Raw genomic sequence first — 23,925 nt, 5'->3', positions numbered from 1 at the left:
CGAGAAAAATTATTTCAGCTAGTGCAGCTTGATTAGATGCAAGAGCCTCTATTCTGACCTACTGGGGTAAAAAGACACTATACGCATGCAGAAATTTGAGCGTAAACCATAAATATACTTCAAACTGGTGACTACATTGTTTTGTGGCATGCCTAGCTGCGATTTGATTGATAATACACAGAGCTCTGTACTGTAAGCATAAATTACAGAACATCTGCAGAAAACAGTTCCTTGGGCAGAGAAAGTGTAGAATATGATGCCTGTTGACTTTCTTGTTTAAGCTGCACATCATTCCCCTGCACTCACCAACTTTCCCAGTCATACTGGGGTTAATAATCAGTACTAGTGGTACCATATTACTAGTTAAAGTAATATTATAGCAACTATTATTACTAAGGCTTGTGCATTGCAGTTCACGTGCTGCTGTTTTTCAACTGGAAAACACCTGGGCTTAAGAAATGTCACCTGTAATAGAGCCAGGAGTAATACAGCCAGGAGGGCTGCTGTGCATTGGAATGAGAGAAGAAAGCTTTAAAAGCTTCAGAAGTTAAATGTTTCTTTGACATGTCTGTTATGGTGTTAATTTGCAGTGCCTGAAGTTTTTTCAAAACAGCCAGTAATAGGCACATATCAGAAGAAATGACCAGTCTGTGTGGGGACTGCTATTGACAATTCTGTTGCTGCCCCTCATCCCCACTCCAAATACACCCTCCTCCCTGACAGCCCTCTAGGCAAGGCAGCGGCCACACACCCACAGGAACAGCAGGTTCCCAAGTGAATGTCAGGGATTGTCCATATATTCTTCAGTAATTACATGGATCCAAAGATCCTGAAAGAGGTTTAGTTTCCCACAACCCACTGCCATTGATGATGAGACCTCCAGAAACACAACTGATGAATGGTCTAATGTTTACCCATGAGCAAGAGGATCCTGACAAGAGGAGGTGCCCATGCGTCATCTTGGGGAACTCTTCCCTGAAGAGCAGTCTCCTCCACCAGCAGTAAAACCCCCACATAGATAGCATCCCTGGTGTCCAGCACCTCTTTTTCTGTTGTTTTTTTCCAGTAGGTTCCTGGGTATATGGGAAACCACTTCTTTTTTAGGAAGCCACAAAACAGAATGAACAACTGTTGTGTTATCTCACGATCTGGAGAAATCTCACCACATAAAGCGCTCCAGTTCCTAACGTTGAAACAAAAATAAAACTTCACAGCTATCCTTCAAAGAAATCCAAACCAAAGAAGGAAGGGCTGGAATGGCATGATGAGGGTAGTAATTATGTTCACTCACCCACACTACAGCACACTTGGGACTGTTGCAGCAAGCAGGCTTGGGACTCCCTCGAGGTTGTTCACTCCTCTTCCATTTGTGCTGATAAATACAATTTCCCAAGAGGTTAAGAAAGTGTGAACACTTTCCCTGAAAGCAAAAGAGCTCATTTTCTTTTCTTTCCTTTTCCTCTTCATTTTGTTTTAATCCCCGTTCCCCACCCAGCTTGAAGAACATCGTGCTGAGCAGAAAAAGCTCAAGTACCTGCAGAAGAGGCAGGCCCAGATCACCAAGGAGAAGGACCAGCTGCAGAGCGAGCACAGCCGAGCCATCCTCGCCCGCAGCAAACTCGAAAGCTTGTGCCGGGAGCTCCAGAGGCACAACAAAAACCTCAAGGTGAGTGATGGCCTTACCAAGGTACCCAGCAGTGGGGGAGAAGAAAATGCTGATGCCTTCCCATCTTGTTATAGAACCAAATCAAAAGGATGTTTGCATCTGCACATGCAATATCTAATTATATGTACGTTCTAGTCTTGAGGCCCGTTTACACCAGGACTCCTTTATTCCTTGTTTGGAAATATCCAAACACTTTTGGACTTTGGTTTTGCCCACATTATCTGTAAGCCCACCTTGCATTATCAGGGAGCTTAGTGCAGAGAAAGCCAGCAGTGCTAACAGACTGGGTCCCTGAGACTGCAGAAGCAAATGCATGTGCATGGACAGAACAATTTTCTTATCAATGGTTATAAATACCTAAAGGGCGGGTGTCAAGAGGATGGGGCCAGACTCTTTTCAGTGGTTCTTAGTGACAGGCCAAGGGGCAATGGACACAAACTGAAATACAGGAAGTTCCATCTGAAGATGAGGAAAAACTTCTTTACTTTGAGGGTGATAGAGCACTGGAACTTTCAAGTGATCTGTGAGCGTTAGTCAATCAGGACATTTGCCTAAGACATCAAGCCTCAAGAGAGGAAGGATGCCGACACTGTGGAAGTCATTTGGATTACAAGCATCAGCTCAATGACACTTTCAGGAGTGTCAAAAGGCTGGGATCCATACGCCATGTCTGCCTATTGCTGGGTGCATCATGCCATTTAAATGTGAAATTTATAACATGATTATGCTTCCTGAAAAAATTTAGGTTCGAGAAGTATATTTCTGTTGTGATCTTCCTTTTTCTGAGTACATGTTAGTAATGGTGGTGGTATTATTACACAAAAAGCTGCTGCTTTGATCTATTCAAAATCCCTCTTTATGGGGATATAGTTATGTATAGCATTATATATATGAATTCTCAGCAGCAAGAATTTCACCTGATATAACCTCTATTAACTGAAACGGATTTTCATTCATTTCCGCCAGCTCAGGAGCAAACCTTCAGGGTCTAGCTCTGACTTTCATTATACATTGTTAGGAATATAGCTAGGAGGGGGAAGGGGGAATGGCCATGTATACACTCAAGCTGTGCACTAGTGGAGGAACAAAAGCAGTTTAACATATAGTTAGGAAAACTAGAAGCGAATCTCTGTGTTCTCAGTTACAGTAGCACAAAACTGGCAGTGCCAACTAAATTTGTGCCTGTCAGTTATACCAGCCCTGAGGTACACCTTGATATGGATCCACAGTGATTCACCAGACCATCTTTGGGCAAAATCTTTCAACAGAAACACAAGCCAGTTTTAAAGTGATTTAAGAGTACAGTGTACAGTGCTTTGCAATAGACTTAACTGAACTAGAGATTTCTAGAACAAACAAATCATATCAGTGGAACCAATCAGTGGAAACTGGAGTATAGACAAAAACTAATTATATTTGGAAAACTTATTTGGAACAGGTTTTGCTGAATTCCTCAAATGATTTCCCAGCTATCATATGCTTATTAATCTCACTACTAGAGAGCATGATTTTTCCATTTTCTTTGCATTGAATACTACATTACACATTTCATCTCTACGTTTAGGAAAGTCTCTTTCCAACATCTTTCCACTTGTTGGTCTGTTTTACTTTGGGACTAGACTACTTTGTCTCCTAAATAAACCTATCAATTTCAGATTCAGTTCTGATTTTTATCCTGTACCTGTGCCAGGTGAGCCAGGAAAGGTACCTGAGCTGATCTTGTAGTATAAACAAGTGTTCACATTTTGGCCACACCTTCCCAAGAATTTGGAGACCTTTAAGAAACCCAGAATAAGAGCTTTCCTCTGGTTCCTGTGCTTTCAGTGTAAAAACAGCAAAGTTAAATAAGACAGTAAGACAAAATATACTTGCAGAATGAATGAGGATTAAATTAATAAAGATATTCAATATCTTTATAAAGTTTTGTCTTTCTAAGAATTTTAACATAATTCTTGGAATATTTTCCTTGAAGTTTTAGCTCCTGGACATCTGTGAATCTCCAGAATCTCATCTGTTTATTTAAATGAGTGCCATTTTCTTTCGCTTATGACTATACTGAGAGGGTCCAAAACAGGAGAATTCATCAAATGTTATTTTTAAAATATCCTGTTTAAGCCATTTTTATTTTGGTTTTGGCAGGACAAAGAAGCTGATTCATAATTTTTTAGCACTTGGGATTAGCACTTCTGATTATATTCCAAAGCATGGAAAAAAACCTGTAGGAGATTGTGTCATTTCAACAGCACAGGAGAAACCTGACCTGTCCAGATCACAAACCTCCTCTGACTTGCCATGTGGTACATTATATGCACATCACGTCATGTAAATGTCATCTTTACTCATCTGGTGTGTGGAATTCCTATTAACTGGAGATGGGTGCAGCCAAGTGGTGATGAATATGCAATGTGGAGCTGCGCTGAAAACCCACAGTGCAGATCAGAGAAGTAAAATTTATGGCTAGTATTGGATACTGGCCTCAAAATCTGACTTACAATCCAGCTCTTCAGATTATTTCCTTCCACTTACACTTCACAGTAGAAAACAGATGTTTAATTATCCCTCCAAGAAAAGCAGAATAAATGTTCATGGAACAGCAGAATGTGTTCCCCTTGCAATAGAGTAGCTCTGCTAAGACCAACAGCAACTCATTTCTCTACATAGTGTTTGTGTTCTGACAGTTATCTGACAGTTTGGTGGCTACTTAGCATCCTGTGGTGACATGAACATCTCAGGTCCCTTGTCCTTCCTGCTACTGGGAAGTAAGCAGTGACTTTCATATAAATGTCACGACAGTCAACAGCTTCGATTATGGGCTGAGCTCCAAACTGCAGACCTGAGGCTCAGACCACACTGCCTGGGAATGAAGAGAATGGTTCATTGAATATGAGGAGTCCATGCTTGTATTGTCTTGGCTCATATGACTCAGCAGACCGAGTCTTCTTGAGTTGCCCCAGAGAGACGTGAGGACCAGAGACAATCCTGTCCTTCTATTTGCAAATTATCTCACATTCTGGTGGCAAATCCCAAACTGCAAAATATCCTTGCCTTAATTTTACGAGGTTTTATTCAATGTATTCTTACATTTTTAGCAGTAAAACACAAGGGTAATAGCAGTACTGCAGTAGGACACAAGAATATATCTTTGGTAGGGTAGGTACGGAGCACAAAGATTAAGAAAGGGCAGAGTGAAAGTAACAGTAGTAGTTTATAGCTGGACTTTAGTCTTCCACAACTGGAAATCTAAAAAGAATTTATAATGCTTTATTTTTCTCACTAAAATTGAACACTTAATTTAAAACTATTGAAAGAATAAGGACAGAGTGAAGCAGCTGACAAGGCCAAGTGCGGTTTGCATGTTATGACTTCACCATGATGATGCTGAAAAGTCACCACTTCAAACACCCTCTGCTCTGCTCCCTACGACCAAGCAAGTCAGAAGGTCTGAACTCTACACAGCTGCTTCAGCTACAACAGCAGTAACACAAAACAAAAGTCAGTCTTCAAGCCTCCAATTTAGGAAAAAAGGATCTTACTTTACACTGTGGGGTCTTGAAATGGGAAGAACTAAGGAACCTATTGGAAAAAAAGTGCATTCTGTAAGGTTACAGGGACTGGTATAAGCAAAGAGCTGGGGCTGTAGCCTTATAATAATAAAACCTGGGTGATGCCAGTGGTTTGGGGTTTGCCAGTCTGTCCCTGCCCAGGTGAGGCAGGTGAAGGGGACCCGACCCCGCAGTTCCCGAGCAGAGCTGGCAGGGCTGCGGGGCTCCACCAGCAGCACCATGGGCATCAAGCCCCCTCCCTGGCACCAGTGCAGGTGCAGCCTCAGCCACAGGCTTTTACAGCCAGTAAAGGCTCCGGTTTACAGCAGACACCTCTAAAGACTTGTCATCACTATTCCCATGGTATTATCAGTAGCACCTAGAGATTGAAACTGTCATACCTTCGAGACTGGGCACCAGCCTACATTAGCTGGGCATTGACAGCATCGCAGCTAGCTCCACGGCACAGCAGAGCACTGAGGCACAGAGAGGTTTTGTTCCTCGGCTCAGGGAAGAGGTAATGCCCACAGGTCTCTCCACAGTGCCCTGGCCAAACAACAGCCGCCTTTCTGCTCTGCCAGCACCTCTCACCCACACCCACCCTTGATTTGTAACTGGGATACCAAGGTTTTAACAAATCACTGCCATTTTATGAGGGTCTCTGAGGAGCTCTCTGGGACACATCCAGCCTCTCAGGTAAATATCTTCTTCAAATATCTTTTTCACCCAAGAAGAAGAGGTCAGGAGAAATAATGTGCCCTGCAACTAAATGCTTCCTGGCTTAGTGTCTTTAACCATGAATCTTTGTATTGTCTCTGTGCTCGGTATAATTGTTCTACCTCAGAAGAGAGGATAAGCAGGAAATAAGATCCTCTGAGTAACACATGCGGGTTTTTTTCCATTTGCATGATTTCTATTCTCGGGATGTCTCATTTCACCTTGTAACAGAACTGTGAGTGTGACTTACACACAATCCACCAATTTTTTGTTTTATATTCAGCTGGATTTATTACTCCAGAGGACTTTAAATCACAGCAGTGATGTACTATAATACCATTTGGTCCACTGAAACAATAAAGTATTTGAGGAAGGATGTTTTGAAGCCATAGAAATAGGACTCCAGGCATGCAAGTTCAATTTCTCACTCTGTCTTTGACTTCTTGAAGTGAAAGCACCTGGTCACTCTTCTCCCTGCTGAGGGCTGCACCTATATGGAGAACAGAGAGGTATTAGCAGTTTTTTAAACAAGTGTATTAGAAGCAAAATGGAGCTCTGACTTGACCAAAACTATCTAGGAATTCAAGTTAGATTTGCCAAAGTTTCAAAAAAAATATAAAAAGGATAACATTTAAACGTACCCTTTTAAAAGAAAATGAAATGTTTCTTTTTGGGAATGCTAAAGCAGTTTATTTAAAACATCTTCTGGCAGCATTTTTAACTCTACTTCGGAACAGTATTTCTGTTTCAAAATTGTCCTAAAAAAGAGTTAAACAAAAAGTAACTACAAACAGAACACAGCTTAATTTGTGGTCAAGCAAAATGTTTCAGGCTAACTCAAAAACCATCCTTATAAGTTAAAAAAAAATATTTAGAGAGCTTCTCTTTCATGCAAATTTTTCACGTGTCCAATTTCCAACCCAGGTACTGAACTAGGACCCCCCAAATCATTTGCTCAGCTCCATCTGAAATTCTTTCTTTCTTTCAAGAATGAGAGTCCTTCTGGACTCACACTCTGTTTTACTCTGTGAGTACACACACATGTTCTTGTGTAAACTGCAGAGCACAGCAGTGCTTCATGGTGATTTCTGTACACTACGGTATTATTAGCACTAATGGCTCCGATACTTTCCTCCCATCATCCAAAGTGTTGTCATTGATATCACTCCCCGGTCAGCAAAAGGACAAACGTGAACAGCAAGTTGTCCAAGATCAGACTTGCGTTGTGAATGCTAAGTAGACATTGGGTCATTTGGTATTTGTCTTACTTTAAGAGTAGGGCCTGAATCAACGCCTTTTATGCCACATTTCTGACATAAATTATACTTAATTAGTCAGCTAAGGCTTTACTCAGGTATATTTATAGAAAATATCCATATGCAGTGTTATCAGAGATTTTTACGTAGATGACTATGCTAGTTGAAACCTTATTAGAGTATGCCATTTGCATGCTGTGGAGTGGGTTCTTAACATGGTTCTGGCATGATTAGTAACTACAGCAGATATGGTCCTAGCCCCTGTACATCAGGATTACACTCCCGAGAAGGGCAAACTGCCCTGGAAGCAAATGAGTAGGGAATAAAAATAGTCCATATTTCTGGATCCAAAGCAATGAATGCAGATTCTTTCTGCATTGTCTTTTATATAAATAAATCCAGAACAGAATTTCAATAATTGGTTAAAAAAAAAATAAATCCATTGATCTTTCTCCAGGCAAAATTCTGATTCTCTGCTTTGATTCTGTAAGAAACTGAGAAACTGTCCACAAGCTTTCCTTGATTCCACCACCTAATATATTAGTGCAAATATTGGTGTCATTTCAGAAGTTAGGGAAGGAAAATTGAGGAATTGGGAGGGATTCTACAGAAAGTGATGGATTTATCTTAAAAATGAAAATCCCTAAAACCATAAATTTGATATGAGGATTCCAAGTTAAAAGGAGGTATTTTAACGGGTGAATTTTTAATTCAATCAAAAGGAATTTCTATAAAAGAGCTTTTGACTACTTCCACTAAATACTTTCTTTAAAAGCAAAAGCTGTGCTACAGTATCATGAATCAAGACACGCATGTATGTCCCCTTTTCTAGGTTTGCTTTGATCTGAAACTCTGCTCTACATCCATCTTTATAAATGCAAATTCTTAGTTCCCTAATATTTTCAAGGCCACTGTGTAATTTGCTCTGTAAATTTAGAATCATGCCTAATGCTGGAGCAGATGAAAGCAAGAAAATCTCCAAAGAGGAATCCAAACATGTATAATCCTTCAAAGGGACACCTTATGCTACTCTGAAACACTATCTTTCTGGAACCACTTATTATGCATCTTACATGTCTGCGTCCTCTCCCATTTAACAACAGGAGGAAACAATTCAGCGGGCGCGGGAGGAAGATGAGAAGAGGAAAGAAATAACTAATCATTTCCAGGGCACGCTGAGTGAAATCCAGGCTCAGATAGAGCAGCAAAGTGAGAGGAACATGAAGCTCTGCCAGGAGAACACGGAGCTGGCGGAGAAGCTGAAAAGCATCATTGACCAGTACGAGCTGCGGGAAGAGGTGAGAGCAATGCCCTGGCTGCCATGGGGACAGCCAGCAAACCTGGCTTCCCTTGGGGAAAGCAGAAGGCACCACCAGCCTGTCCTCCTCATGGTCATCATTCGGGTGTCTTGTGGAGGTCACGAGGGTAGCCCCCACCATGCGTTGCCGTCTGAGTGGGACTGTGCACGCTGCAGTGGCACCACATACCACATGGCAAACTGTGCAGGCCAGGAGCTGTGCTGGGCCAGCAGCCTGCCTGTGGCACCCATGACAGCCTTGCCATGATGGGGAGAGGGGCCGAGGTGCCCAAGCAGCAAGGTGTGCCAGCTGCCTGCCGAGCTGCCCCCCAGCTCCCTCACAGCTCCCCCAAATTCCTGGGGAGCACCCCAGCACTCTTTTCCTGCTTCCCCCTCCAAGTCCCCACCAGGCACCTCCCAGCCCCCATCCTTTTGGACAGCCTGCTCTGCTGGTGATGCCAAATATACTCTTGTTACCTCCAGACACAGGCTGCTGAGAAGGGCTCTGATGTCAATACTTTGACATTTCCCCAGAAGCAAAAAATTAAGAAGACAGATAAAGGAGGTCCTTTGCATTGGAATAGATCCTTCTTTGCAGGCACAATGCTCACCATAAGATCTAGGAACTAATAGACAGAGAGAAAATTACTCTTTCTGTAAACATTAGAGTTGGTCAGATAATTTTGACACAAAAAAACCTCGAAAAATACAGTAAAATGCCAAACTACCCTTTTTTAATTTTATGACAAGCACTAACAAATACCATACTGGGTCTTTTTATTGTTTCTAAATACGTTTATTGTGAGCCTCAGTGGAACCAGACAACATTATCATACTGAATAAAACATAAGTAATCTGTCCGTACAATCTGGAATGCCCAATTCGATACATGCATTTCCAAATCTGTTGCATCATGAATGAAGTCTTATGCTGAAAGAAGGAAATGTATGTTCCTGTCTTGTGGTTTCTATGAAAAGAAAATGTAAAGCAGAGGGATGCGCTCAGAATATTTGCTCCTGTGTATTTTATCTAAATTAAGCAAGGGTGAAGAGGGTTATCAGCAACACTTACCTCCTGAAGGTCACCCTGGAGCCAGATGTTTTACAGGCCAGAGGAGGCCTCTCGTTCATCTGGTCTGATGTCCTCCACATCCCCACTCATGTGCTTTCACGCAGGCGTTCCAAGCCCATGTTGTGCATGTGTAGTCACAGCAATGGGGATGCACGGGACCTGCATTTACAGCAAGGACAGCATGAGCAGTGCGCATGCTCCCAAGTACTGCAGGTGCAATGTATCTTTACATACTTACCCACAAAATGGCTTCGATCTGCTGGTTACTTAACAGCTCCAAAAAAGTGTGTCCCCTGCGAATTTATTATTGATGAGCAATTATTTGATCTTCAGTTATATCGAACTATACTGATGACTTCATATGTAGACCATAGAACTGGCAAAGATGCTAAGGTGCTTGTTTAAAATGATTTTTTTTTTTTGCTATAATAAATCAAAACAGATAAAATAAACAGGTTTCCCTTCCCATGCAAATTCTGGCGCAGTTTGTTCTTATCAGCACTGTAGTTTTTTAGTAACTGCAGTAGGTTGAGAGTCTTCCTGTTTTGCAATATTGTTGTCTTATGAGTGTTACAGTAGATAGCTGTACATGCTTGAGCATGAAGGTCTGTGTACACAAACCTGCACATTCAGCACAATTTGTTTTCTTACAGCACCTTGACAAGATATTTAAGCACAGAGAACTTCAACAGAAACTGGTGGATGCCAAGTTGGAGCAGTCTCAGGAAATGATGAAGGAAGCCGAAGAGCGACATCAAAAAGAAAAGGAATATGTACCTATCCTTCTAATCTGTCTGACTTTGTCTAACTTTAGTCCAAAATGAGCCCTGCATGCTATTTCACTAACATATTGGTTCTTCAGGTCTGAGCTGGATATGGTAGCAGAGATGTTTTTATTGCTGCTGTCAATGTTCGACGTAAAGGAACAGCCCCTGAAAGGCTGATTTCATTGACATTTACAGTTTTTGAAGCAAACTGCGGAGCGGTAGGTTAGAGCACAGACAGTTTTAGCTAACTCACCGTTAATACACAGTTTGTTCATCATCATGTTGGGTCAGGTGATGCCATTAATTTTCAAACAGCTCTGGTATTTGATATTCCACCTCCCTGCATGATAAATGAGCATATTTAGTCAATCAGAGAGGAGAACAAGAACATGGGATTAAAGTGAGATGGCTAAGGGCTGCTCTCCCCCCAGGCTCAGAGTCTCCCCAGGCATCCTCCCGGGTCTGGTTTTGCCAGCGGAGGAGGCCACAGGAGCTGCCTCCCCTTCCCTTTTGCAGAGGTTCCCCTCCCCACATTGGTCTGCCAGTGCCTCTTTCAGGCAGGAAGGGTCTGGGTCCATTCAGCAGCCTCCTCTGCTGTTCCTCCCTACCTGGCAGAGGGGATATCTCTAGCAGGGGAACAAAGAAGAGCAGCTCCAGGTGGATGTCCCCTGCAGGAACAGCTGGGTTGGGAAGAGGGCACTCTTCCATGCTGTCACATATTTTGTGACTCAATCAGACCAAAATTAATTTTCTCAGGCTGCCTGGTATTTTCACAGCAATCCTCACACCTACAAAGGGTCGGAGTTCAACACTGACCCACTGCCACTGCTAAGACCAGTCAGGGGAAGCAACAGGCTCTTAGTGGCTAGAAGAAAGCTTTAGTTTTCAGCAGTCCTGCATCTAACCCAGGAGCAGCATGAGAGTGCTCTAAAGAGAGGATATTTATCCCCTCCCCATATCTGGAAACAGATACGTTAGCATAAGCATAGCTGAAGTATCATAAACTACGGATGAAAATGTGGGGCTGTAATCCCTGTGGCTAGAGCACAAGGGGAACACAGCAAACACGCACAACCAAAGATTGCCCATAAGAGCATTTATCCTCTTCCTCTGTGCTGACCTTACTGCTGGGACACCCACTCCTGCTCAGCTTTACTCCCAGCTGAAGACTGAGAGGGAAAAAGAGCTGGGGCTTCTCTGCATGCACATCTGCATGTTACTGCATGATAGTTTGTGGTCCAGCTGAGTTATTCCCTTTCACTGTGAAGCCTATGTAAAGCCAAATCTCATAATGTCATTAATGACCATTGATTCTTGACAGATTCCAACCCCAGGAAACATTTCCAAGAAATGCCTTACAATGACAAAGCAAATTTGGGCTTACTTTACTGCTGTCACTGGGAGTTTTGCTATTGAGTACTAGATTTCAGATACTGGGAAAAAAAATAGAAGGTGTAAAAGAAAGGGCATTGGCTCTTTGGAAAACTGACTTATACAGCCTTGTATTAACGACCTTCCTTGCTGTGCCTCATAGAATATGAGTTTTGGGGATGCCTATTGCCCGTGACTGGCCCTGTTTCTAGCCAAACCTTCTTTGTGTATTTTATCCAGAACTGATATGCACAATTTTAGTATTTTGATTGCTTTTAAACCAGTGAAAGTCATCACTGTTTACATTTGAGAGTGGGAGATTTTCTTGGTGGCTTTGCTGTATGTATGACTAGCACCTATGAAATAGTAGGTTCGAAAAAAAAGCTACAAAGCATTTAAGCAGTGGGTGTATAATGATATGCACCATGTACAAATAATATATTTCACACTATCCAAATTAATACTTAAAACCCATGCCTTTGAGGTAGCCTGGTGATGTATGGCTAACTTCACCTCAGAGCAAGTTAGATTTAGGTGAAGAACTTAAGTGACCAGACAAAAACCACGCACTGAGTCAAGGCATGATTAGTGTGCCATGATTCATCGCAGGTAGCCCAGCACCCAGAGAGCTAGCCTACACTTGTCTCCCACCTCAACCCTGTTGCTGAGCTCTTAGTCCCACCCACCCAGCTATTGCAGTAGTGTCCGTGGGAGTAATGTATATATACGTATGTATGAAATCAAGGTGGTTTTGATGGAGTCCTCTCATTTAGCTGTATTTCTCTCCAGCTCAGTAGTGTGCACAGTCAGAGCCTTACTACATTTCAGCATCCTGTCATTTGAGGAGATGGCTTTCAGAACTATATACCAATTCTCTCCACACTATTTTTTACATCCCTGTGCATGACTTTTGCTGCAGGATTTTGGAAATGTCTTTAAATGAAAATTTTTATATTCTTTTATCTATTTAATTACTCCTTGAAGGCTCACTTTGATGTCTTCCTAACCAGTTCTTCCACATAGGAATCTTTGCCCCTATACAAAATTTCTTTACCTCAGAGAAGGAGAGATGTCCCCTCCTGCAGCCTCTGTACATCACATCTCAATAGGCAGGTCATCTCATTGCTTGCACAATTCACTCTACACATGCAACAAAGAATGCAATTGCCTATATAAGTAGCAATGGTTCATACTGCATGGCCTTTCCAAAAGGTCAATTTGACCTAAAGATGCCATTTTACTATCATCCCATAGCCAGTCAGTGGTACTTGGACTTCCTCCTCATACCACACATTTTTAGCACTCATAATACAAACTTTGATGTGCATTTAATTGCCGTTTAAAACCTCTGTGGCTTTCAAGTATGTGACTGGAAGGTACTGATCAGGTTTCTACATAACTGGAATTTGCAGAGTCTGTCAGCAAAAAGGGAAGCTTAATTTTCACTAAGTCAGTTTCTAGATCCATGTCATTAAATGGAATGCATGTTCTTGGGGACTGGCTCTTTTATTCTTGAGTATGATGTGACTTTCTGGGCCTCCAGCAGCCATCGTAGCTCTAATAATATAGCGTAAAATCACCACACTTCACTGAAGTGCTGCTCTGTAAACACCATATGCAATATTTATTCATTTCTTTATACTTTGGCCTCCTTGTTACCACTTCATAGCCTATTAATAAATGTATCAGTTCTCTTGATTCATTTTCTCCCAGCTTGGTGTTTGCAGATGACCTCAGGCTGCGCAAGAGCGTGTGCTAATTTGAGCAAACCTCTCTGTGGCTTGCTTCCATTACAGAAAAGTTTATTAACTCTTGGATTTTTACTGGCTGCAGGAGCTATGTGGGTCAATAAGAGAGAAGAATTTCATTAACTGGCAGCAGAAGCAACTTTTCTTGCCTTCTCTTTCCATCTCTTGTGCTGTGGCAGGAGGCATGTTGGAGGAGGTGGGACCTTTTCATTATCCCAGGCACACTGGGTATGAAGGTAACCCTAGCTGAGATTTAAGCAATATAGATAAATGCTCAGTTCTTGAAAGTAATGACTGGCCTAGAGAATGGGTAGTTCTGAAGGTTTTCAAAAAACTTTTCATTCAATCATTCAAATCAGGCACCCTATAATTCCTAAAAAACCCAACCACACATCCAAACAAGTAGACATCAAGGAAATATGAAACTTAAAAATTCAGATTTCATCCAAACTTTAAAAAAAATTAATTATTTTTGTTTGTGTAAAATTTACCCTGTCTTAAGAAAATAAAGGCATGAACTGAGGCTCATCTAACCCAGGCTTACTCATACCATCTCTTTTTACAGGCTATGACACAACCTATTTGAAATTTTAGTCAACAAAATCTGAACTCAAGAATTTGACTTATCTCCATTGAACCAAACATCAAATTAAATTATCCAAATAAATATTAAGAGGCAGGTATAAAACAAACAGAATGTGGTAATTCTTCATACAATGCATCCTTGAGCTGTATATCAGCCAGGAATTTGTAGATGGTAAAAATTCAGAGGGTCCAAATCAAAAGGCCAGATTGATGGAAGAAACATTTTTCTAGAGCTGCTACTATACATGGGTAACAAGCCTAATTCATAAAGTCTCTGTGCCACAAATAGCTGGAGACAGGGAGGGAATTCATTATGTTGTTTAGTCAGCATTTGTAGGGTACATCCTCAGCTCTTTTGCCGGGTGGTATTCAAGTAGTTTGTATGTGTTCTTTTCAACAAAATAGTTAGAATAGAAGTTTTTATTAGGGATCAAATACACTTGCTGCATGTGGTTCTACTCACTTTTCACTTCCATTATGAGAGCAGGATCTATTGACTTCCACAGTATTTCTATTTTCAATATATTTTCAGAGCCCAACTGTGCTATTTTAAACAGTACAATTTAATCCAACAGAAGAAAGTCCTGTGGTAAACTAACTTGTTTATATCTAATTTCTCAAGCTATTATTAGCATTCTTTTTGTTAGGCCAAATACCATTGGCCTAACCAGGAAACCACTTAATAAATGTTTGGTAAGCAACAAGGACATTTCTCTAACACTTCAGTAAATGTTTCCTGCTTTCAGATTAAACCAATTTCTAGAATATTACTACATACTCTGGATGTGCTGACTCAGAACTGCAGCCTGGAAAAGTCTCTCTACACCTCATTCCTACAATTCATTCAGCCTCAACCAACAGTCCCATCTGCAGCCTGCACGTCTGAATGTCATTTTGCCAAATACCTTGAAGTAGGGGATCACATTTTCCCAGGAGCAGCCAGGGCTGAAACTGCAGTCAAGCTCTTCCCGGGCTCCTTCCTTGATCTAAGTGAGGCATTTATCACACTGAGCTGGGATCCTCTGCTGATGGCATGTCAATGTAAATGGAGCCCTAAGACGATAGACACCAGTAAATATATGACATTTACTATGCATTCCCTTTCTGAAAGCTTGAAGATTTTTTTGAGGCACAGCTGCCTGTGACCGTGCCCGTGTGCTAAGTCCTGATCATCAATGCAAAAGGGAGTTTTGCATTCACCAGAGAGCAGGAACTTGGCCAGAGATGTGCTGAAATGAAAGTGCCAGAAAGTATCATAAACTCTCTTTACAAAACTGGTGAAGGTATGGTTAAATACCACACTTTTTAGAGCCCACTGTGCTGCACACTTCATTCCAAGTAGGTTTTGAAGTCCTGTTAAAATATGCCTTTTCAAACCAAATGCCCTGTCCCACATCAGGATAGCACTAAATACTATGTTTTGCCTAACAACTCCTCTAGCTATATTCATCTAAGAGTTAGATCACTCTTTATCAAGGTAAAAGTAGCAGAAGCTTAGGTAGCTGGAGGATGAGGATTTCCAACTGACAAACCAGGGATCTAACATTTTTTTCTCTGTTGCCCAAAACACAGCTCCTGAACCAAGCTGCAGAATGGAAGCTCCAGGCCAAAATGTTAAAGGAGCAAGAGACTGTCCTGCAGGCACAGGTGATGTAGGAGAGGTGACTTTATGGTGTGCCTTTGTTTCCCAGTTTTTAACCCATGAGGTACATTCCAGGTAAAGTGTCCAAACTACTTTCTATGTATTCCTTCTAGACTCATTCTACATCCCATAGACTATTGCAAAGGAAACAGGTTATTTTCAAGCCAGCTGTAAGGTAATGCCCCTACTGCAAATCATATTGTAGCATATGGGTTGTTTAGTCTGGAGAAGAGAAGGTTTTGGGGAGACCTTATTGCAGCCTTCCAATATTTAGGGGAGACTTATAATAAAGATGGAGAGAGCCTTTCTACCAGGGCCTGTAGTGACAAGGTAAGGGGTAGTGGATTTAAACTAAAAAAGGGTAGATTTAGATTAGATATAAGGAAGACATTCTTTACTATTGAGGGTGGTGAGACAGTAGAACAGGTTGCCCAGAGAAGCTGTGGATGCCCCCACCCTGGAAGTGTTCAAGGCCAGGCTGGATGAGGCTTTGAGCAACCTGCTCTAGTGGAAGGTGTCCCTGCCCAAGGCATGGGGGTTGGACTAGATGATAGTTAAAGGTCTATTCTGACCCAAACCATTCTACAGTGCTATGATTTATGAGCATTCACAATACTCAGCCACACAACAATGTGGGTGCCTTGGCTTGATTATTCACCATAACTACCCTTCAGGCAGGCTTCTAATCGAGCAAAGCATTGGAGTACATATATATCGTGAAACAAGTTTACCAAACTGGAGCTGATGTGCTCATGTGCTTTTCTGTACTGGAACGTGAAGGCAGCATTTTCATTTGCTTTAGGAGGAATTCTGCCTGCTAAAGTCTTATACAAAGGCACCTTCAAGATTTCAGTGTTTAGTTGGAATTTGAAACATTCAATAAAATAAAATTACTTGCCATAATTACACCAAGAGTCAGGCTGGATTGAAAGACAGCAAAATTGAGAAACAGACAGTATATACTACACTTTGAGAGCAATGCAATAATTAACCTTGAAAACAAGTGACAACAGTAGATGACATGCTGGACTCTCATATCTAAAAGAGGTAGCATCAGTAGATTTTCTTAGACTTACAGAAATAGTCATGTAGATTTATTTGCTTTGTCCTGTCTGTGAGAAATGTCCTCCCAGCAGAGCTTTGGGGCGGGGCAGTTTGGAAGTCTTTCAGCCCCTCTGCAGCTGTCCATCTCTTCACCCATCAGAAAGTCCTCTCCTAGTTCTTGCTCACAGTTAATTGTACTGGTAAATTGTTCCAGCTCTGCCTTTGTAGATAGTCTAATTCCTCTCTGTTGAGCAGTCAAGAAAGGCTAGTGTTAAACTGTTAACCTGGAAACATGCTAAGAAGAGTTTGGTCCTTTCAAAGGCTAATGTTTTTTCAAAGGCTAAAATAAGCTGGTAGCACACCGAATATCAGGTAAACTGCTGCTAACACCAGTTTGACAGGTTCAGCAATCAAACCTCAAAGGCCTCCAGCTGAGTCCATACCGACTGCAAACCTGCCCCCAATTTTCCCAGAGTGGTTTTAATTAAACTTTTATGTTCAACCAGAAAGAGTTTTGTATGCAGGCAGACCTCTGTAGCCAATTTAATGAAACTGAAGGTATTGATAAAAACTAGAATATATTAAGCATGCAGTTGAAATGGTAAAATTGTTTTTAGAAAAATCCAGTCAAACAAGTCTGCAAGGGCATTGATAATACCTGTCCCTTGCAGACTTGTGTAAATGAAAAGCAAGCACACTTGCTGAAATGAAAATTGCAATTAGGTGTCCTACTCAAGTGTGAGAGCTCTGTCGCTTACACAGCAGCCTCCATTTGGAATTACTGGGAATAACGATATCATCATTATTATTATTAATTATTATTATTATTTCCAGTATAGTAGCACTGAAGGCCCTCCCTCATGAGCCAGATGCCATTGTGCAAGGCGCTGTGCAAGCACAGAACAGAAAGAGCATAAAGAGCTCCTTGGTGTGGACAGCACAAAACTCCAAATAGATATTAATAGTGGAACACCTGCATGGAAATTATGAGAAGATATTGGTCAATGAGATAAAGAGAAGCCATGATATAGCTCTCGCTGCCTGCTACAGTGAGTGAGATACCACTCCATTTTAGAGGAGGGGATGAACACTCAATGCTTCCTTGAGCTTGAAGAAACCAAATCAGCTTCATGTCAGCTTGTCTGTGGGCAGCACAGTGTGCCCAAACCAGCCAAATTCAGCCCTCCAAATGGTGACAGAGATCTGGCACCAGCTCAGGGAATACACCCAAACTGCAGTGCTACTTGCCAGGATGCTGCACGCCCTCCCCAGGTATGTCGCTTAGGTGGACTTATTTAGCTTTGTGCTTTGAAACAAAGCAAGAAGATAAAAGTCAGCTGAGGCCTTTAATTTTCAGTAGCCAGCATAAGTGCAACCACTGGACTATGGCAACCAAGAAGAAAGTAACAGAGCCGAAGGGGCATCCTTGCTGTAGCACCCTCATGGCAGGAAGGTGTCGAGATGTCCCCACTTCCCAAAGCTTTGCAATTAGAAATTCTCATCTGCAACAGTGCTGCCTCTGCTCACTGTGCCCACACTGCCAGGGTGCTGGATGGGCAGTGGGCAGCAGCAAGGAGGTCCTCATGTCCCTAAGCAAGGAGCATGAGTGCATGGTCCTAGTGAGAGGCAGCTCTCACAGCCTGTTCCCAGCCACTATGAAAACATTCATTCATTATTCAAATTCAAATTACAGAAGCTGTTCTTGGTGCTATGGTACCATCTTGGGCCCCAGCTGAGATCAGAGCTTGCCCTGTTCAAACCTGAAAGGTTTTTAATCTAATTAAACCATAGGCAAAAGTTGGGAGGGAAAAGCAGAGACAGATAAGTGAGGTGAGGTTTTTTTAAGACAACAGCTCTGGGATGAGAGAGGCCTGGTTTGCTGGCTCCCAACCCTGCTCCCTCACCTGGCTTTGGGATGCTCAGACATTTCTCCCTAGAGCCATGACGTCAATTCCAAATGTCCCACTTGGTATTAGTGTCCCATTTACGATGTGGCACTCGGGCTACTGAAACAAATCCCTCTGTGTTTCTGTCTGTGCACAGGCCAGAGCTCTGGCTACAGCCGAGTATAAATACACACATACAAGCTTCATATCAGCTAGGTCTGATACTGGCACCAGAGAGCTCTGCATGGACTAACCTCCCATGCCTTCCCCCAGCTCAGCCATATTCATGGCCACTGAGACCCTCACTATCTGGTTTGAACTGAGCCTGGGCACATCCACTGTACACTACAATTATAGCCACGGCATTTTCTAAGGGGCATCATAACAACTAACCAGTCTTTTTCTAATGAGAGCTGTCAGGCTGGACAAGTGAAATGTCTGATCACCTAAACACAGCTGGGGGTGCTCTGGAACAGTAAGGAAGTGCCTGGGTAGGAGCTGGTCTTTTTCGGAAGAGCAGATAACCGTGCTTTATAGCACCCTGAATTTTGAGCTTTGAAAGTGCTTTTCCCACTCAGAAAAACAGAAAAAGTAGAAACCAAGAGAATCTTACAAAAAACCTCAGATCTTTAGAACTTTTTTTTTTTTTTTTCAAAAACATCCACATACAAAAATATGTCTTAGTGACAAAATACAGCCACAGATGAACTTTCATGTGGCTACCAGGTGTAAAATTATAGCAAAATATGGAGCCCCAATCTTAAATGTTGGCACACTGCAATAGATCTTTCTTCTGCTCTGGTTCATGAAGTGCAGTGAAGCTGACAGAAGAGGCTGGCAGGGGATTATTTTTTCCACCTTTGTTGTCCTTGCCTTCAGCTGCAGTCCACACACAGGCTACAAAATAGAGGTGAGCAGGTGCCCTCTCAGCTTTTTTTTTGAATGCATCTTGAAGGAATCCCGTGCAGGATCACAGCAGTGTGAAGCAAAGGCTTTGCTCAGTGGTGGGGCTACCCCATGTGCCAGATAACATAGGAACGGAGCAGCAATGCTCCTTTTTGGAGGTGGACTCCAGTGAAGAGCATCAGGTGCTGCCTGGTGCAGCTCCTGGCCACAGCCTGAGCCACCAAGTGGGGATTGGAAAGATGGAAGAGGAGAAACTGGCTGCAGCATGATATGGGGATGCCCATCCCCCAGCTTGCTTGGACATCAGAAGCAGCATAGCCAGGGAAGCATCCACCTCACAGCCTGGGTAATGAGGAAGGCAGGCAAACAGCTGGGCAGCCAGGCTGTACCGAGCTCCTCCGCTAAAGCCTGCCAGAGCTTATGCCCCCAGGTTGCAGTTGAAGTTTGGCCATGTCTACATGGCAAAGCAAGGCTTAGAGCTCAGGCACAGCTCTGACCACACTGGTTCTCTCCCTGAGTTAATCCCGCTGCCTGGTCTTGCACAGCATCAGTGGTCAGACCAGCTCCGGTGAGTCCCTGCCCATGAAGATGGCCCAGGAATAACATCATCGTTTTCCACTCTGTTCTTCATCCCAGGAATCCTCTCCTGTAGATGTCAGCCACTATTGTAAGCAGAAAAGACGTATACAGGGCTTGGGAGGGAAGGCAGGGACTGGAAATCTTTGCAGGCCTTAATGCTGTCCTCTTGAATTCTCCACAGAGTTACCTAGGGAAATGTTTTCAGAAGCCTCCACTTCTAGGGAATTCTTTTGCTTCTGGGCACCCTGTATAGAGACACCATAGCTGCAACATTCAGGAGAACGGGGCACCCATAGTTCCCAAGTCTTTTTAAAATCCCTGGCCTGTGTATTTGTATTCTTCCTCAGTTTATCTTTCTGCAATAGAGGAATCATAATAATTTGCAACCTTAAAGAGATGCAGATAGTTTCATTTCCCTGGTATTTGTGCTTCATGTTCTCCAAACAGAAGCTAATTTCCATATCCAAACACAATATTCATTTTATTATATTCTTCCAAAGTAGAAATTCACCATCCTGGAGACTGAAATTACTGTGGTTATTTTTTTCCTTGTTAATGCAGATCACTCTCTACTCTGAAAGGTTTGAAGAATTTCAGAAAACATTGGCCAAAAGCAATGAAGTGTTTGCCACATTCAAACAGGAGATGGAGAAAGTGAGTAGCAGCTCATACCTGAACCCTGTGCTTGACACTCTTTTTAGATTTTTATATTTCTCACTGCAATAATTTTATCTGGGATGGGGACATTTCTGCACATTTTGGAGAACATTCTCATCAACATCCAAAAAAGATCTGGGGCACACGTGGCCACAACTGACAGCAGCTTAGACGTCAGCACTGCAAGCTGAACATTTCACTCTCCCTTTCAGCTAAAACTGAAATTGCCTTGAAGAATAAACATTTTACCTAAAACCTAACATGGTGGTTGGGTACAGACCCCTCAGAGATATCAAAAGGGAAGTCTGGAGCTGCATTTGTCAGCCCATGTCTCCAGGAATGACAAGAGCCTCCTGGGTGATGACATTTTCCACACGGAAAGGTTGACGTAGGTTACATGTCTTCCTACTGGAGTGTGTGGGCAGCTAGCAGTGTGTGTTGGAGGTAGTATAGAGGTGACTAATCCAGAGGGAACTTCCTTGACAGTGCTGGCTCAGAAGATACAAGTCCTTCTTTAACTTTCCAGCAATACAGCACTGTGGTCTTTGTAAGAGACAAACAGAATAATGTCACCTTTTCTTTTTGTGATAGTTTGTACACTGGGACCTGGCTTTTAAACACATAATCAGCTGGTTCTACTTTAAGACTACAGAGTGGAGGTTGAAAGTTATATGGCAGCTACTTAAAACTAAATCCATCCCTTAACATCAATTATTACTTAGCATAGCCATTACAGCTGCTGGTAGCAGCATCATGAGTACAGTCAAAGACCTGAAAAAAAGGGCTGCCCTAATTTAATTTGCAGTGTGGAATTCCTGTTGTAATTCAGCTTTTCCTCCTGCTGCTATAGATGACAAAGAAAATTAAGAAGTTGGAAAAGGATACTGCTACATGGAAATCCAGGTTTGAGAACTGTAACAGAGCATTACTGGACATGATTGAAGAGGTGAGTGGTCTTTTTTCTTCTCAGGATTCACCTCTTCCCCCACATAATGCTTTAACTAAGCCATGAGATTACCTGGAACCACCAAAAGTCAATGAAAAATTTGTTCGTGAACTTAAGGGTCTTTTTTTTCAAGCTACCTTTATAATTACATGTATTAAAAAACAAAACAAAACAAAAAAACCCCAAACAAACCACAAAAATCCCAACTGCTGTGCCTTTTGGATTGTGCAGAGACATTCATTACATTCACAAGAAACTGAATTATGTAACTGTGAATGTTAAGTGCTCTAAAAATATGTGATTGTTAATGCTCTCATATAGAACCAAATTGGCATTAGCTTACTTCACGCTACCTTCTTTCTGTATAAGAGCTTTCACCCAGGGAATTAATGTGCTCTAGCTAATGAACTTCAAATTCACACCTTTTGTTAACTTCCTGTGTAGGCAAACTCTAAGACTCAAAAGCAAGTACTGTGGCTCACCGTAGTTTTAAAACATGCAGTCACAGGTGCATTGCAGAGGAAATTCATAAGCATGTTGGAACTCTTTCAAATATGATAAGAGGCTGCCTGAAGTTTCACCCCAGACTTAGACTGAATTTGGACCAGGTCCTTCTGATTAGCTTTATAGCTCTGTGCTATTGCTATTTCTGTATGTCTTGATTCCTCATTGGGTGCAGAAGCAAGAAAATGTTCTCATTCAGGCTGCTCTCACAGAACCTAGAAGTAAAATAAACAAAAAACATAATACAGCTTGTTTTCCCCAAAATTCACACCCACGCCTACCAGAAGTTCAGGTAGGCTTTTGGATGCTTAGCTGTATGAACATCCACTATGTTTTTTCATCTCTACAGATCGTCAACAGGTATTTCTGCAAATATTTTTGGCTGAAATTGATCTGAATCTGTATGGAGAATGCTAATACACTACAGTAACAGGGATTAATTTCCTCTTGAATCTTCAGTGCAAAAGACCATAGTCATTGTAGAGCAGTTGATGAAAGCCAGCTACCTGGCAGAGTCTTGTGAGGGCTGCCATGATCTCACATTTTTTCCTAATTGCCAGTTCCACCAATGAATCACATGCTCCCAAACTCAGTCTGTGCCTTTGTCTGATGTCTTTGACTACAGAAAGCCATGAGGTCCAAGGAGTATGAGTGCTTCGTGCTAAAAATCCAGAGGCTAGAGAACCTTTGCCGGGCTCTGCAGGAAGAGAGGAATGAATTGTACAGAAAAATAAAGCAAGCACAATTCCCTGAAGAGATGAATGGAAATGACATCTTAGAAGAAGATGATGACGCTGATACAAGCCCTTCCTCCTCTGAGCAGGCAAGCATTGAGCTACACACTAACGACAAGAGCATGTTGAAGGAGCTGGCTGAAGCTTTCAGGGTGTCCCACAAGGCAGAGGAGTCCCTCCCAGGCAATAGCAGCAATCCAGAGACCTGTGATGCTCAAACCTGTAATGCCATCCTGGTGCCAGAGCTGCCCTCTCCTCTCACCCCACAGTCAGAGGCTGGGAATTGCCATGAACAGCCCAGCATGAGCACACCAACGCCCACTGAACACGTGCCAGCACCCACTGGGAGCACACCACTGCCCACAGGAAATACGACAACACCCACTGGGAATGTGCCAAAGCCCACCAAAAGCATGTCAGAAAGGGTGCCAACACCCACAGAAAGTGCACCAATACCTCCGGAGAGTGTGCCAGTACCCACTGAGAATATGCCAAAACCCATTGAAAGTATGCCAGCAACCCCTGAAAATGTGCCAACACCCACACAAAACATGCCCACTCCCCTTGGGAATATGCCAGTACCCACAAAAAGTGCCCCAAAAGCTGCAGAATGTGTGGATGACTCAGCGGAGCACTCTGTCCAAGGTCAGTCTGCAGAGCAAACAGGGGACACAGACATGGAAGCAGTGGATTGAAGACACTGAGGTGTCCAGGCTTGTCTTCTACAAACCACAGTTCTCCTTTTCCCCCCAAATTGATAACTTTTATTTTTTTTAAAAACAAAAAGTGGGCACTAAAACACACTCATGTATCTGTAGGCAAATGTAATGCACTTCTCTTTGCTACCACTGCCCAGTAATAATGGATCTGCAAATTTTGCTGTCCTTTGTCTGCTTGAAGCATAACATTTTATTAATGATGGGGAAATATAACAAAATTACGAGATCTTTTTTTCCCAGACATAATGAATCATCTCATTCAGCAAAATAATTTTAAAGTGTCGAAGT

The 23,925-nt window shown here is 42.3% G+C and overlaps 1 protein-coding gene across 1 annotated transcript in view; it reads left to right on the top strand.

Moving 5' to 3' along the window:
• TXLNB (taxilin beta) overlaps positions 1-23,613 on the top strand; it is a 30,289-nt gene extending 6,676 nt beyond the window's left edge. The window contains exons 3-9 of the mRNA XM_010175237.1: positions 1,496-1,666; positions 8,285-8,479; positions 10,203-10,322; positions 15,593-15,667; positions 20,639-20,731; positions 21,585-21,680; positions 22,810-23,613. Coding sequence (XP_010173539.1) covers positions 1,496-1,666; positions 8,285-8,479; positions 10,203-10,322; positions 15,593-15,667; positions 20,639-20,731; positions 21,585-21,680; positions 22,810-23,613 — 1,554 coding nt within the window. The remainder of the gene's footprint in view (positions 1-1,495; positions 1,667-8,284; positions 8,480-10,202; positions 10,323-15,592; positions 15,668-20,638; positions 20,732-21,584; positions 21,681-22,809) is intronic.
• The last annotated feature ends 312 nt before the right edge of the window (positions 23,614-23,925 follow it).

The sequence above is a fragment of the Antrostomus carolinensis genome, unplaced genomic scaffold (assembly GCF_000700745.2).
Source record: "Antrostomus carolinensis isolate BGI_N321 unplaced genomic scaffold, ASM70074v2 scaffold2389, whole genome shotgun sequence".
NCBI lineage: Eukaryota > Metazoa > Chordata > Aves > Caprimulgiformes > Caprimulgidae > Antrostomus > Antrostomus carolinensis.
The sequence above is the reverse complement of the archived record's forward strand: the minus strand, read 5'-3'. Positions and strand labels throughout refer to the sequence as shown.